Source organism: Amphiura filiformis, chromosome 6 (genome assembly GCF_039555335.1).
Source record: "Amphiura filiformis chromosome 6, Afil_fr2py, whole genome shotgun sequence".
Classification (NCBI taxonomy): domain Eukaryota; kingdom Metazoa; phylum Echinodermata; class Ophiuroidea; order Amphilepidida; family Amphiuridae; genus Amphiura; species Amphiura filiformis.
In genome coordinates this window covers 53,947,908-53,963,419 of record NC_092633.1, presented here as the reverse complement: position 1 = coordinate 53,963,419, position 15,512 = coordinate 53,947,908, and the positions used below count along the sequence as shown (strand labels likewise).

General features: G+C 38.8%; 1 protein-coding gene across 1 annotated transcript; it reads right to left on the bottom strand.

Annotated features, from left to right (window-relative positions):
• Positions 1-9,708: 9,708 nt before the first annotated feature.
• Positions 9,709-14,462, bottom strand: LOC140154285 (arylacetamide deacetylase-like). The gene is made up of 5 exons (XM_072176866.1): positions 14,141-14,462; positions 13,785-13,926; positions 12,691-12,922; positions 11,825-11,888; positions 9,709-11,081 (listed from the first exon to the last, which is right to left on the bottom strand). Exons 1-5 carry the CDS (start codon positions 14,197-14,199, stop codon positions 10,283-10,285), a joined length of 1,296 nt encoding a protein of 431 aa, XP_072032967.1. The 5' UTR covers positions 14,200-14,462; the 3' UTR covers positions 9,709-10,282.
• Positions 14,463-15,512: the final 1,050 nt, after the last annotated feature.

The following is a 15,512-nucleotide window of genomic DNA, read 5'->3' as shown; positions in this document are numbered from 1 at the left end:
TTCAAACTTTCATTTAAAATCCCTGCGAAGTTAATTACGGAATGCTATGTTTTGAGGCCCAAATAAAATAATTTAACGCTTCACTCAAATATTTGACCAACTTAGTCTTCAAAACAAGTTTTAATTTTAAAAGCACATCTTTGGAAGAAACTTTTATTCATTGAATTTGTTTAATTTCTTGCACAAACAGCTGTTTTGCCAATAAGGTTGACAAGCCTATAAATAACAAATGAAAGCACCATGTTGAAAAACAGAATAATTTGACTTTAAACTTTATTTGTTTTATTTATTTATTTTGATGTTGTCCAATATATAATTAGCGTGCTATACACAATGCATGGTAGAAATATTTTTTCCGATACGCTAGTTCCCGTGAACTTGGCTGCCTCTCTTCTAGTCTCCAGTAAATGCGTCGTACGATATCGCCATTTTACCACGCAATTTAACCCAGCGTTTGCAAAGACCGTTCGGGTTTATCCATCAGCGTTTTACGATACAATTTGCCGGCCAGGGTCAGCGTAAAAGTGCTTAAAATACGTCTCGGACGTGAAAGATGACATTAAACTATCCTTTTTTTCTGAAAAAATTTGAAAAATGTGAAATAATGAAATAATGGAAAATAATGAAATATTTGATCGCCATTTCTTTCTGACCGGAGTCGGGTAACGGGAAACTGGGAATCAACTTTCATTAGCCTTACTCAAAACGCAAAATCAGAATCAACTGAAATTTTGGGAATAAGCTTTTTTCGTGGCAATCTACTGAATAAATGCATATTAATGTCAGGATGCTAGGATCACGAAATACTCCTATAAGCTTACTTTACTTTTTAGTAACTCGAATTCTGATTATTTAGTACAGGTAGTACTGACATGACTGATAATAGCCTATAATACTAATAGGCAACTTCCAAGTTCAAGTCACAGATAGTAAGCTTAAACTTTTTTTGACCTACCTTAAGTTAATAATATCTTTTACAGTACAGATACGGCCAAGAATATCCTGACATTACAAGAACCGTCTGCATAGAAAATATGATTGCAAAAGATACGTTTGCCAGTCAAGGGCGTGTCTTTGTAGTTGTTTATGCAGGGGACATTCCTTACATCGCGGATCGTTAAACCCGAACTGTTGATTGATCCAATCAATTATATTGCTAAACACAACTCGTAGTAAGAAGTTTGTAAACACAATAGATGGCGCTATTTTAAACCTGAAACTTCAGGCCAGGTTCAGGCCAGGGCGCTCAGCCTGTAAACTTCAATATTTGCCCGGGATATTTGCATGATGCAGTCATGTCTACAGTAGAATTCACCACGACCTTTGCAGGACTTAAACCCAATTAAAAGCTATTAAACCAAGATAACACTCATTGAAAACAGCTCAACTATGTTAAATCAGATCTTCTCTGGTTAAATACACACTACACATGTTTCTGTTTTACCTGTGCGATTTGCAATGAGCTGGTATTATAGTTTCAGTTGGGTGAACGATTATAAAGCAAAAACAAGGTAACAATACTGCGTAGGCCTTTGTTTACGAAATGAGACAATAGTCTGCATACTAGTGTTAAAGGCTTAATGTACGATTTCCTTCAAATTTTAAATTTGTCATTATACTCAAAATGCTGAAATAATACTAGTAATAATGATCGGGAATGGTTTCTGTTAATTTTGAGCTGAAATAACAAGGTAAAGTGAAAGAAACACTGCTTATTATTTTGGCCGTTTAACACGCAGTTCTATGGGGGGACATAAAGTCATAATTCTTTGAATTATGACTTTATGTCGAACTTTGCTCTGTTTACCTACAAACACAAGAAAGTTGGCTGATTCCATTTACGTGCAAGTTGTGACATGTGTAAACATTACAAATATGCCAAAAAATCAGGTTTGAAAAAAATTAACCAAATTCATATTATAAGATCGTACATTATGACTTTAACAGCACTTGAACACCAAAGTGCGAATATTTCCAAACACTGAATTAGCTAAAAATTTCGGACATGTTACAAAACTATATTTTCTAGAATTTCAGAGAGAACTTTAAATATTGGCCGGTTATTTTTCACACAGTGACGTTAACTAGGCAATGCCAATATATTATACCTATAACATACACTAAAACACCAAAGTGCGAATATTTCCAAACATTATTTTTCACACAGTGACGTTATAGGCTAGGCAATGCCCAATATACCTATAACTAGTACTAGTAGAGGTCACGCGTCAATGGTGAGAGTACTGTGTATTATGTATAGGAAAATGGACAGTAACTGCAGTATAGGCCTACTTGCTTGGTAGGTTTAGTCCTTCATATATTCCTATCGGCAGGACTCTCAAAATCTTGCCCATGTAAGTTTTTCATTGATAATTCCAATGCCTGGCCATTCCCTCGTGGTTCTCTAGCGCATCAGCCATAATTAGCTATAATTCTTTCAAGGAATAAGTCGAATAGCGTTGGTGATAGCAGGCATCCTTATCTAACCTCCACTGTTGTTCGAAACCATTCGCACATAGGCGTAGATCCCGGGGGATGGGGATACCCCCCCCCCCCCCATATTTGCCAGGGGGATGGTCCATACAATCATCCCCCCAATGTTGACCCCTGAATGTGGGTTTCTGACCAAATTGATCTCATATTTGCCCATTTTAGTCCCAAAAGCGCAAATTTTCGCGCGCTTCGTGCGCATTTTTTTTTCACTTTTGCATAAGTATTTCATCAGTTTAGCTTCAAAATAGCAAAAATTTTCGCGCGCTTCACGCGCAATTGTACCATAAATTTATTCTTTCGCCAAAGGTGCTGGATTCACTATATATATGTCAGCACTGTATTACTGTACAGCTGTTCGATGGTACATGGTACGCACTAATTGTGGGTTGATGTTATAAGTTCTCGTAGTGGCCCAAAGCACAGCAAGCCACACCCAATCGAACGCCTAAGTCAACGAAGACAAGATAGGTCATGCTGGTGTTGGAGATAGTTTTCACACAGTATACTAAGGTTGAATATCTGTTCTGTGGGACTCCTTCCTGCTCTGAAAGCTTGAGCCCGCCTGTTCTTCAGCTATGATGTTCTCCGCCAGAGGCTTCGGTCTGTTCAAGAAGAGTCTTATTTTGCAAAGGTGGCTGCATGATAAGGCTGATTGTACGGTAGTCAGTGGTGAGAGTACTGTGTATTATGTATAGGAAAATGGATAGTAACTGCAGTATGGATCATAGGCCTACTTGCTTGATAGGTTGGTCCTTCGGCAGGACTCTCAAAATCTTGCCCATGTAAGTTTTTCATTGATAATTGCCTTTTTCATTGTATAGGCTACCGGTACTGTATATATTTATATTTATAATTTTCATAATTGTACAATTAATATTGTAGCTTGATGAATATTGTTGCTTTGATGAATGTATAAATAAAAAATTGATTGATAGGCCTATGATGATTGATATCTTCTTGAATGATGCCACATGTGCACAGTAGGTGCAGTCGCAACTTGATCTAATAATTGGTTCCAATGCTTTAGGGCTGTGCAATAATTATGAGCCCCAAACGGCTCACCAAAAATCGGCCCCCCTCTCGGTCCGCCAAAAATCGCCCCCCCCCCTCCTCTCGGCCCGCCAAAAAAATTTTGCCCCCCCCTTGCATATTTCGCATATTAAGCGTTTCCGTACGGTTTTCCTAAGCCTTTTTAGAGCGTTTTATTTAAAAGGCGCCCCAAGAATGTGTGCCAAAATCCCTTGCCCCCCCCCTTCTCGGCTTGCAAAAATTGCTTGCCCCCCCAATTTTACCCTCCCCAGGGCTCATAATTATTGCACAGCCCCTTACCCGGGGCCCCTTACCATCCTATTTGAATTTGAAGTGGTTGTGTTCTGGAACGAAACGCCTTTGAAATAATTTCATGGAATCACCTCTGAGACTTTTGTGCATGTGGGGGATGGGGAAGAACTTGTCAGCATCAGTCTTGCAATGTCCATGAAGGAACTTGTATCCATCATATCTGCATATCTTGAGTCTTCTGCTCTCCAAAGATTCCAATTGGATCATTGGATATTTGGATATCATTTTTGCAAAGGCATTTGGACTGCTTGCCTCAATACCTTTCCTTGTAGTTGTGAGTCTAGTCTGGACTCCACGCGGTTGATGCATATTCTAAGCCGCGCCGCTGGACCCGGGCGCTGGCCGGACGTAGACTGGTACAAAATAGACACTTTATTCACTCGAATATGAAAGTGATGACGTAGGCCCTACCTGTGCCCACCAGCGTATGAAACTAGGGGTCTATCGGTGTAGACATTTTCAGAAAAAAGGGGATCATTCGGTGTTGGAAACGTTAAAAATGGGATGATTTTGTATGTGAGCGCCCAAAACTTTACATCATTGACAATCAAAAATAGCTTTTTACCCAATTTCACTGTACAAAATAGACGAAACTCGTTAATTTTGCTGAAAATGCGCACGTAGCGCATGTTGAAATTTCAATTTTGAGGACTAATTGTTCAAAAAAGAGAGGGTCATCATGTGTAGGCTGCTGAAAAAACGGGGTCATTGGGTGTAGGATTTGCCAAAAATACCGGGGTCTTTTCAAGGGCACGTGACGGTATGTCAATATGGGAGTGTCCCCGGGATCTAATCCAGTGAAACAGCGCCGAAACATCGCTGGGCCAATATCTTGAATAGTAGGGGTGAAGGACAGGTGTTGCTAACTGTGATCCCCAAATTTTTCTAGTTGCTCTGCAGGTAGACACCGTTGAGTGAATACTGGTAATGTAAGGCTGCCTTGATGCGGAGAACCACACACTTATTTGAAGTTATTGGACCAGGCAGAACGGCGCTGAGGTCACGTTGCAAAGTCGTCACAATCAGCTTTAGTGTCGACCAGGTTGAATACTTTGGTGCCATCGGCGAACATTTTAGCGATGGAGGCTGAAATCATGTCTGGGATGTCATTCACAAAGAGAAGAAACAACACCGGACCCAGTACCGATCCTGAGGGACCCGGCTGGTAACCCTTTTCCAACTAGAGGCTCCATTTCTCAAGATCACTCGTTGTCTTCTCCCGGTCACGGAAATCCTTTGATCCAAGACAAGTGTCCCGGACACCAATATGATTTAATTTGTACAAAAGGCGGACGTGTAGCACTCTAAGTAGACTGCGTCGACACCTTTCTCGTTATCGTATAGGCTGTATATTGTCCAGTCAAAAATACACTCCATAAGGGTGACACAAGAGCATCTCTTCTGAAAGCCGTGTTGATGGCAAGAAATCAGATTGTTATGTTGGCGAGAATATACTCCACCAGCTGGTCGTAGATGACACGCTCTAGTATTGTTGGGGCTCAGGCGAACCTTTCTTGAAAAGAGGAGTAATGTTGGCATCTTTCCAATCTTGAGGAATCAGCCCAGAAGTCAGTGACGAATTGGCATGATTGAAAATCATACACAATGGAACATCGAAGTCCAGCACATTCTTGAGCACATTAACATGGAAACTATCAGGGCCACATGCTTTACTCAAATGCAGTTTAATAATTTGTCCCTATGACACTTCGTCACTTGAGGATCTTACGAAAACACCTCAACTCCAGTGCAACTTGGGTTGCCAGTCTCCCGATGAAGGTCGAAGTTACGACCGAAAATTTGAGGTAATGTCTAATCTTGTGTTGAGATCAAAAGTTTAAAATCATAAATTATGCACGTATTCTCCTTTCCACATGTTCCAGGTCTGCTGTCAGTGTCCACGATTCACAATCATACAGGAAGATCGATATGGCGAGGGTGCGTATTAGTTTTGATTTTTGGACCCATCGAGATGTTCTTGTCAATCCACAATGGCTTTAGTTTTGCCATGGCACTGTTTGTGCGATCCTGGAAAACACTTCAGGTTTTGACCCTTCATCTAATATAATTGCACCAAGATATTTGAAGCTGTTACCTTTGCAACATACTGCAGTTACTGTCCGTTTTCCTATACACAATACACAGTGCTCTTTCCCATTGACGCGTGACCTTTACAAATAGCCCTACGTTAACAGTATGGGGATATGACTAGTTAACGTCGCTGTGTGAAAAATAACCGGCCAATATTAAAAGTACTCTTCTAAAGTTCTAGAAAATATAGTTTTTAACATGTCCTAAATTTTAGCTAATTTAGATGTTTGGAAATATTCGTACTTTGGTGTTTTAGTTAATGTTATAGGTAATAGTACATTGCCTAGTTAACGTCGCTGTGTGAAAAATAACCGGCCAATATTAAAAGTACTCTTCTAAAATTCTAGACAATATAGTTTTGTAACATGTCCTAAATTTTTAGCAAATTTAGATGTTTGGAAATACTCGTACTTTGGTGTTTTAGGAAGGATATGTAAACGACAGATAACACCAAAAATATGAAGAAATTATTTCTAAACCGTGTTAAGTCAAAAATCATTATGTTGCTCATTTTCAAGAATGCTGGTTTACAAAAAGCACGACATTGTCTGATTTCGTGAACAAAGCCACACATAACATTGTTTCCTTTCGTTTCCTTTATAATCGGTTACCCAACTGAAGCTATGAATACCAGCTTTATTGCGATATCACACATGAAAACAGTCACTTGTGCACAACCAGAGAAGATCCGATTTAATCAGTTGAGCTGTTTCAATGAGTGTTATCTTGGTTTAATAGCTTTTAATGGGGTTAAGTCCTGCAAAGGTCGAAATGAATTCTACTGTAGACATGACTGCATCATGATTTGTTCACTAATTTCCATTGCTTCACTGATTCCTGTTGGATTGTTGGTCATCAATTTGGTCTTTTCTGCACTTGTTAGTTTTGGTGTGTATATCATGCTTGCTGTAGTTTTGATGTTATTTGATATGTAATTTTGTATGCTTTGTAAATCGCTATAATCATGTTTGATGCTTCCTGTAGTTTATGTTATTTTGATATGTAAAATTTGTATTAAGGGCCTATATATGCTTTGTAAATCGCTACCGGTATATCATATTTGTTGTACTTGTAATTTGTTGTATAATTTTGTATTAGGGCATACTTTGTAAAGCGCTTAGCGACTTATGTTTTAAGCGCTTCATAAATGTTTCTTTATTATTATTATTATTATTATTATTGTTCCCATTCCATACGTCTGTGATGTTTGCTCACTGCCAGCTAAGCCATCTATATCATCAGCGAAGCAAAGATTGGATCATTGCTCTGCCTCCAATGCTGGCCGTTCCCTCATGGTTCTCTAGCGCCATAATTCTTTCAAGGAATAAGTCGAATAGCGTTGGTGATAGCAGGCATCCTTATCTAACCTCCACTGTTGTTCGAAACCATTCGCACATAGGCGTAGATCCCGGGGATGGGGATAACCCCCCCATATTTGCCAGGGGGATTTTTTTTCACTTTTGCATAATATTTCATCAGTTTAGCTTCAAAATAGCAAAATTTTTCGCGCGCTTCACGCGCAATTGTACCATAAATTTATTCTTTCGCTAAAAGGTGCTGGATTCACTATATATATGTCAGCACTGTATTCATGGCATTACTGTACAGCTGTTCGATGGTACATGGTACGCACTAATTGTGGGTTGATGTTATAAGTTGATTATTAAGTTCTCGTAGTGGCCCAAAGCACAGCAAGCCACACCCAATCGAACGCCTTCTTAAAGTCAACGAAGACAAGATAGGTCATGCTGGTGTTGGAGATAGTTTTCACACAGTATACTAAGGTTGAATATCTGTTCTGTGGGACTCCTTCCTGGTCTGAAGCCCACCTGTTCTTCAGCTATGATGTTCTCCGCAGAGGCTTCGGTCTGTTCAAGAAGAGTCTTAACATTATTTTGCAAGGGTGGCTGCATGATAAGGCTGATTGTACGGTAGTTTTGACAGAGCTGGAGGTTTCCTTTTTTGAGGGAGTGTAATGACCAGTGACTGTGTCCAAGGAGCTCCAAGGTGTAGGCCAGTTGCCTGTTTTCCAAATGCTGTTACATATCTTAGTAAGCACATCATGCATTAGCTGCATCACCTGCTGCTTGAACAAGCTCACCTGGAACGTTATCTATTATGCCTGGACTGGACTTCACAGCGGCTTCCACCTCTTCTCTCAAGATAGGCTGGAATTCTTCATTATCATGGGTATAATGTTATGGGCAGTCAGTTTAAGTTGTACAAGTCAGAGCAATACTGCGCCCACCTGCTAAGGAGCTCCTTTTCTTCCACTAGACACTTCTTGTCATGGATAGTGGCAGATCTGCTGTTCTTTACAGTGGTTAAATTTTTTACCAGTTGATATGTCTTTCTACTGTTGCCAAACTGGACTCGACCTCTTCACACTGCTGACCTATCCATTTTCCTTCGCTTTCTTAATGCCGTTCTTAATCAACTTAATTTGTTGGCCTCTCTGTATTCCCTTGCTACATGCGGATTGTTCCGTTTGCACTTCAACTCTCTTCTCCTATCGCAGAGCTCCAGCACTTCCTGTGTGATCCATGGCGCATTTATATTTTACATGGCGGTGTTTGCCCAGGAGCTCAAAGGCAGTCTTGGTGAGATTAAGGAGTCCAAATCCAGGTCTGCATCATTCAGGTAAATCAGTGGAGCAAATTTCCCTCCGGTGTTAGCTGCGAATTCTTTTGCCACCTCTGAAATCCCTCAGTTTCTCGAGGTCAAACTTAACCCTGAGTTGTTTGGGTTTTCTGGGGATTTTTTATAGTCTAACTCTGAAGGTCATCATCAGAATATTATGGTCGCTCCCTACGTCAGCATCTGGAAAGCTGCGGGTTATTGCAACAACATCTACCAGAGCGAAGGCGCCTTTTGACCAAGATGCAATCGATCTGATAATAGTGAATAAATGTTAACCAAGTGGCTTCATTAGAGCTTCATTTAACAAATCTGACCCCTACCCCTACTTGTTGCTGACGTGCCCAAATCCCCTTTAAAACAAAAGTGCCCCACCCTGCCTTGAATTAAAGGTTGACTTCTTTCTACTTTCTACTACGAACAATTCCAAATGTCCAACAGCTTTCATTATCATATACCGTAGCATAATTTATCATTGGGGGGCTAGGTGCTATCTATTATAGTGCTTGTGCTTGAAACTGAACCCCATTATTAGCTCATATTTATATCATTACCAAAGCACCTTCTTGATGAATTTCGCTAATTTGTTAGAAATGTTTCATTTTATCCCCAGATTATAAACAACGCATCTAGATGTACAAGGAAAGAACCACACTTTCATGCTATTACCATATATCAAGGTGTATAATTATTTTAAAAAGTTTATTATCTATGATTATTATCATCGTACAAATTCTAAAATTATAAAAATGTTCACGTTGTGAAACCGTGACCCAAAATGTAAAAAATAAAACATGATTGCACTTTTCTGGACTAAAACAATCGAGATTGTGTATAGTACAACTTCCAAACCAAGACGTGTGCTCAGGGTCAAATTTCCTCAAAATTCTGTTTGAAACCATACCAAGGATTCAGAAAAAGTATAGTTTTACCTACCTGCGACATACCGTTCTTGAGTTATAAGCAAACAGGTCAAAGCCGGGATGGTCCGGTTTATTTTTGGCCAGGGGTCAGAAACTAAAAGTGCTCCGACTTCAACGAAATTGGTCGTCATATAAAATTATATAAGTCTGTCTAGAATGATTTGTTACTGCCCAAATCTGACAATAAATGTCAACCCCCATATAGGGCCCACTGCGGCACTGCATGGCCTATTTTGCGAACTATTCGATTGTTTTTATATGATGAACAATTTGAGAAATTTTTTCTTGAAATCGCCCCTGGCTTTGACCTTTTTGCTTTATATAACCCAAGAACGGTATCTCACAAATAAGTCAAACTATACTTTTTCATGAATCCTGGATATGAGAGAAATACTATGGTTTTTAATATAGCAAGTTTGAAATTTGACCTCTGTGTTGACCTTTTATTGAACCTACGCGCTTAATTCTGGGAACATCTTGAGAGTTTTGGGACCAAAGGAACCTAAAAAAGTTGGTTTGGTTTAGGCCTGGGGTGCAAGACCAGTGCTGCTAGCTCCCAGTCTACAATTCTGTGACCACCGGATAAAATATCGGGATAATATTGCAAAATTGTGAAAATAAAATGCAGGTTATGTTATTTACCAAGAAAACAGATATACATAAAAATTGATTCATACATTAACATTAAAAAATGACACAATTATTTTGATTAAAACATGAATACAAATATCATCCTGTCAAAGTCACTATTGAGGCGCGAGCTGTATAATATAATATTTTGTTAACCATTGACAATTTTACCAATGAGTTTTTATATAATGAATAAAATCATCGAACATCTCACGACCGACATCAAATGTAAACGGCCAAGTGGGTCCAAAAACACCGTGAAAACCACCTTTGTAATGTTTCCATTCTGCTTTCACGCCATATTCCTGTAATTTATTTACATAAAATATTCCGTTATCTCGCATTCCATCAAATTCACAAGTTGCTATAAATGCAGGTGGAAGATCTGACATGTCCTCTCTCATTAGCGGACATAAACGGGGATCAAGAAACGCGTGTTTTACGTGCTCCCATATAGTTCTATTTCCATCGTGAAGAGGCTTTTTGGCAAAAAGATCCCCGTCGCGTATGTGTTGTGGAATTAAATTATGATCAACATATTTGGCATGAATAGAATCGTGCCAAAATTTCTCTAGTGATAAATTTGAATCTAGAAAAGCGTCGATCAATACATTGTCTTCTTGTCCAAGTAGATATAAACTTAGAAACGAGGCTGCTTCCTCCCACGTGACCAACCCGCCATTCACCCCAAATAAGGCTTTATGAGTTTCCATTGACGGGGTGTTCACGTCTATCAATTGTACAACTGGATAGATAAGGGCTTGAAATTTCAGGTCTGGTACGTCATGATCATCGTGAATGTATTGACTGACAGAAGCAGCTAAACTTCCTCCAGCACTATCGCCACTTATCCCCACGCGCCTGTCATCGACGTTGAAATCTGCCGCGTGTTGTAAGAACCATTTGGTAACGTTGAAACAGTCTTCAAATGCAGCGGGATGGGTTGCTTCTGGTCCGAGACGGTATCTACGTGAACAAAATATGAATGCAGACAAAAGTATGGGGTAAATTAGTTTCGATAATACTCGTCTTTACATCGATCTTATTTGCTACAGGTTTTGGCAAAGTAAAGGCTTTTGTCCCATTTTAATGACATTACTCATTGTCGTCCCCATCCCTGCAAAATTTCTGGGGGAGGGGCAATTTACCCTCGGCTCCCCGGCTACCTGGCAACGCCTTATACCACTGGATCAGAGTTAGGATTAGAGTCAGGGTCATGTTTAAGGTTAAGGTTAGGTTATATTAAGGCCCATGTTATGGTTAAGGTGAAGTTTAGGTTTAAAAATAGGGTAAGGATTATGGTTTGTAGCTACGTAATTGGATTTTCGGGCCAATGAACCTTCGGTCTATCGACCTGTATAACCCAACGACCGAAAAAATCGGCGTCTTGTGTGCATTTAATTGTCGTTGACTCAGACGAAGCGGTCATTTTGCCGCAGAGTCTATCTATAAGACAAAAGATGGACAATTAAAGCACCGCCGTATGGAAAAGTAGTAGCGGGGGGGGCGGGGCTAATATTAATTGTAGCGGGAAATCGTAACGGAGAACGGTGAACGTAGCGCGTAAATTTATCGCAAATGAAACACCTCAGTGGGCACAGGTTAGTATTTTGACGTTGTATCAACGTTGTATCGACGTTGTATCGTTGTATGTCCACTGGGACACAGAAATCTATATGCTTGGCCTATCAATTCTATTCAAAACTTACTCAATCGACAATACTAATGCGTCCAACTCCTCTGCAATTGGTCTTACTAGAGCATCGTAGAGGGCTGGAATCACAGGAAAAAGAATTGTGATGATAAAACAGAATAAAATATGATTGTATACTGCGAAATGTAATATTTTGATGGCATAGGATTTCAATTATCTAAAATTACAGTCAATCAGAATACGGTAGGTCTTTTTCGGCGAGCTAACAATTATGACCAACTCTCTCATAATGAATTTCAGCGAGCGCAAAATTAATTTCGGTTAGCCTAATTAAATTTCGGCTAGCCTAATTTAATTTCGACTCGTTGGAATTAATTTTGGACACGCTGAAGTGTTATCCATATAATAAAAAAGTGGTCTTGGCTTAAACCAATGAAAAGACGTTTTTTTACGACGAACTGAAATGTTTAAAATACGAGCAACACTGCTGCACTGCTGATATATTAATTGCGAGTGATACAGGTCTGTCATGAATATGAAGTAGATACTGTGCCCTGTATCCCACCCTTCCCCCGGGCCTTCCCCACTCCCCCATCTTTCAACGTTGGAGGGTCTCGCCAGGGATATGATCATATCCCTGGTCTCACGGACCTGATGCCAACATGACCTTGTCCAACATTGAATAGGGGGGAGCGGGGCCGGCAGATTAACCAAAAGACAGTGAAAGTGTGCCAATATTCCCCTGATCATGCTGATTGTCATGATTGTATGCCTATGTCTACGTAAATTGGTAAAAGATCCTAGATTGTTGATGAGGTTTCAATCTTGGACACATGTTAATTTTATAGCTAATTTTGTAAGTTTCTATAGATTAAATAAGGGGATTTTATATAATAAAATTGAATAAGGACATATGTTTACCTGTTGATCCTATGCAAAACCCTCCACCATGTATGAAAATCAGAGCTGGTTGCAATCCTGGTTTTCCTTTGATTGGCTCATAGATTCGAACCTTGACTCCAGCCATCTCTATTACAGAAGATCGGATATTTGAACCAGGGACCTCTGATGGATATGGCTGTGTGAATAAGTGCATCATATCTCGATATGCATACACATATTGCTGAGAGAGCACTATGTGTTGTAGGTAGGACTAGATCAGAAATCGACAAATAAAAAAGAGAAAGATCTGAAGGTCAACAATAATATAATATTGTCATGATCATTATTGTCATGATCATCATCATTATCATCATCATCAACATATAATCATTGTCGAAGTCGCCAACGTTATCGACACGGTCAACATCATCTTCATCATCAACAACTTTAACAGTATCGTCGTCATTATCATCGTCATCATTATCAACAACAACGACATCGTCATCATAATCATCATCGACATAGTCATCATCATCATCATCATTATCGGCAATGTTTTGTCATCATTATCATCATCAGCAGCAACAACAATAACAATATCATAACCATCTATATCATGCAACATCATTATCGTTATTATCATCGTCATCGTCAACAACAACAACATCATTATCATTACCACCACCACCATTATTATCATTATCATCGTCATCGTCATCGTCACCAACAACAACAACATCGTTATCATTACCACCACCATCATCATTATCATTGACATATGACGATGTCGATGATGATGACGATGGTAATGATGACGATGTTGTTGTTGTTGATGATGATGATGATGATGATGATGATGATGATGATGATGATGATGATGATGATGATGGTAATGATGATGATGATGATGACGATGATGATGGTAATGATGATGATGATGATGATGATAGGGAGATATTTTGTATTTATATCATGCAACTTAATGAACTTATCGTTATTATGATTATCGTCATCGTCGTCGTCGTCGTCGTCGTCGTCGTCGTCGTCGTCGTCGTCGTCATCATCATCATCATCAATATCTGCGTCACCATCTAATCAAACTAATTTCCTACATCTTATTTGTTGATACTTACGATGTCTGTGATGAATTCTTTCGCAGCACAAAATACAAGATATCGCCATGGATTCCCAATACCATCTGGTACCGGATGGTCGCAGTAGCCGACCACACCCAGCACCAAAGCAGCAACCAACACGGTGTTAAATACGCGTTTCCTATACGAATGTAAATTTGGATTATTTTCAGTTACTATGCTTATTTTGTTTTATTCGTATTCAATTTGCTGTTATTTTACCAAAAACTGAACTGCATTGAAGCGACCTGATCTTGAAGTACGGAAACCGGTGTGCATAATAATGGTCTCAAAAGCAATGCAAATCTTTGATTCTGTGGATTTATACAAATTGTATCTAATGTCTAAAGACATACCTTCGCATATCCCTGTTCTCCGTGTCCCCTCCTTGCCAGTCACTGGAACTTAGAATCATGGTTACACGACTCGAGAGCTAAGGCCGGCAGCAGCTGATAGTGTTTGCAGTTTATAACACCACTGAAACTTGAATTGTGAAGTTGCAGATCCTTGATTGTGCTTTCTACTTTTTCGGAATGGCCAATGTGTATATGTGTAAATGGCCAATTACAAACTACAATAGCTCCATTCATTGAAAAGTGTGAAAAATCTTCAGATTAGGCACATGCCGGAACCATGTTAATGATTTAACGGAACTTCATTTATCTAGCTGCATGTAGCAACATGGATGAGATACGGATTGAAGTTGGAAGCAAAATTGTCTTCATGATGACGCAATCATTATTTGTACCCGGCAAGTTCGCAACCACCCTATATCTAATTTTAGAATCAGTCGAACTTTACCTAGATAATTTATTGTTTAAATAGCAAACATGACCGATCAGATCTGACTATATTTAATCTTTGATAATTATTCTTATCATTGTTTCTACAATTGTATTGTACCTTGGTGTTGACGCATGACAAAGCGTGCAAAAGACAATGCAACTGCACCGAGTCTTATTACAAATTATTAGGACCGATGTCCAAATACGGTAGCAATGATGAAAGTTTGTTCGACTTGTTTGAAACACGAATTGAGAGAAAGGCACTTTTAATAGCCACAATAGCGCTCTTTCTAATATTGCTTGCAATTGCGCAATTTTGTCATTTGTTCCTATACATAATTGCGAAATTAGCACTGCTATTATCAAATAGTGCTATTATCGCTATTATTAGCCTCTTTTTTAGACTTAGAAGGAAATCACTAAGGGAAAATGGCTATCACACATGATTGCACAATTATGACTAGACTATGCCATAGTCGAATTTTGATATAAATAAAAATATGTTATTATTAATCATGATGAACGCATCCTGTTGGAACTCAAAACTATACTGATGTGTATTATAATTAATTAATTAATTAATTAATTAATTAATTAATTAATTAATTAATTAATTAATTAATTAATTAATTAATTAATTAATTAATTAATTAATGTGTACTATAATTAATGGTCATAAAGAGTTTATATAATTAATGACAGTAAAGTAAAGTATAGTACTTATGTTATTGAATGCAACATATCTTGCACTGATGGGAGTGATGGCTCACTTAATAATACTGAACAATTCTGATTTTGGAATCTACCAGTTTATTCGTGAAAACCCGAGTAAAAAATCTGGAAAGCTAACAAACAGAGGGAGTACGGTGACTGAAAAGATTAGATGTGAACATCTATCAATTGCACACAAATTAATACAAATCAGAATGTTATGCTTAAATGT

What these genes read in the sequence shown, in the direction of transcription:
- LOC140154285 (XM_072176866.1), bottom strand. Translation starts at nt 14,199, where the DNA reads ATGATTCTAAGTTCCAGTGACTGGCAAGGAGGGGACACGGAGAACAGG. An exon ending in GAGAACAGGGATATGCGAAG is followed by an intron (nt 13,927 to 14,140) that starts GTATGTCTTTAG and finishes ACATTCGTATAG; the next exon opens with GAAACGCGTATTTAACACCG. An exon ending in GCATTAGTATTGTCGATTGA is followed by an intron (nt 11,082 to 11,824) that starts GTAAGTTTTGAA and finishes TTGTTCACGTAG; the next exon opens with ATACCGTCTCGGACCAGAAG.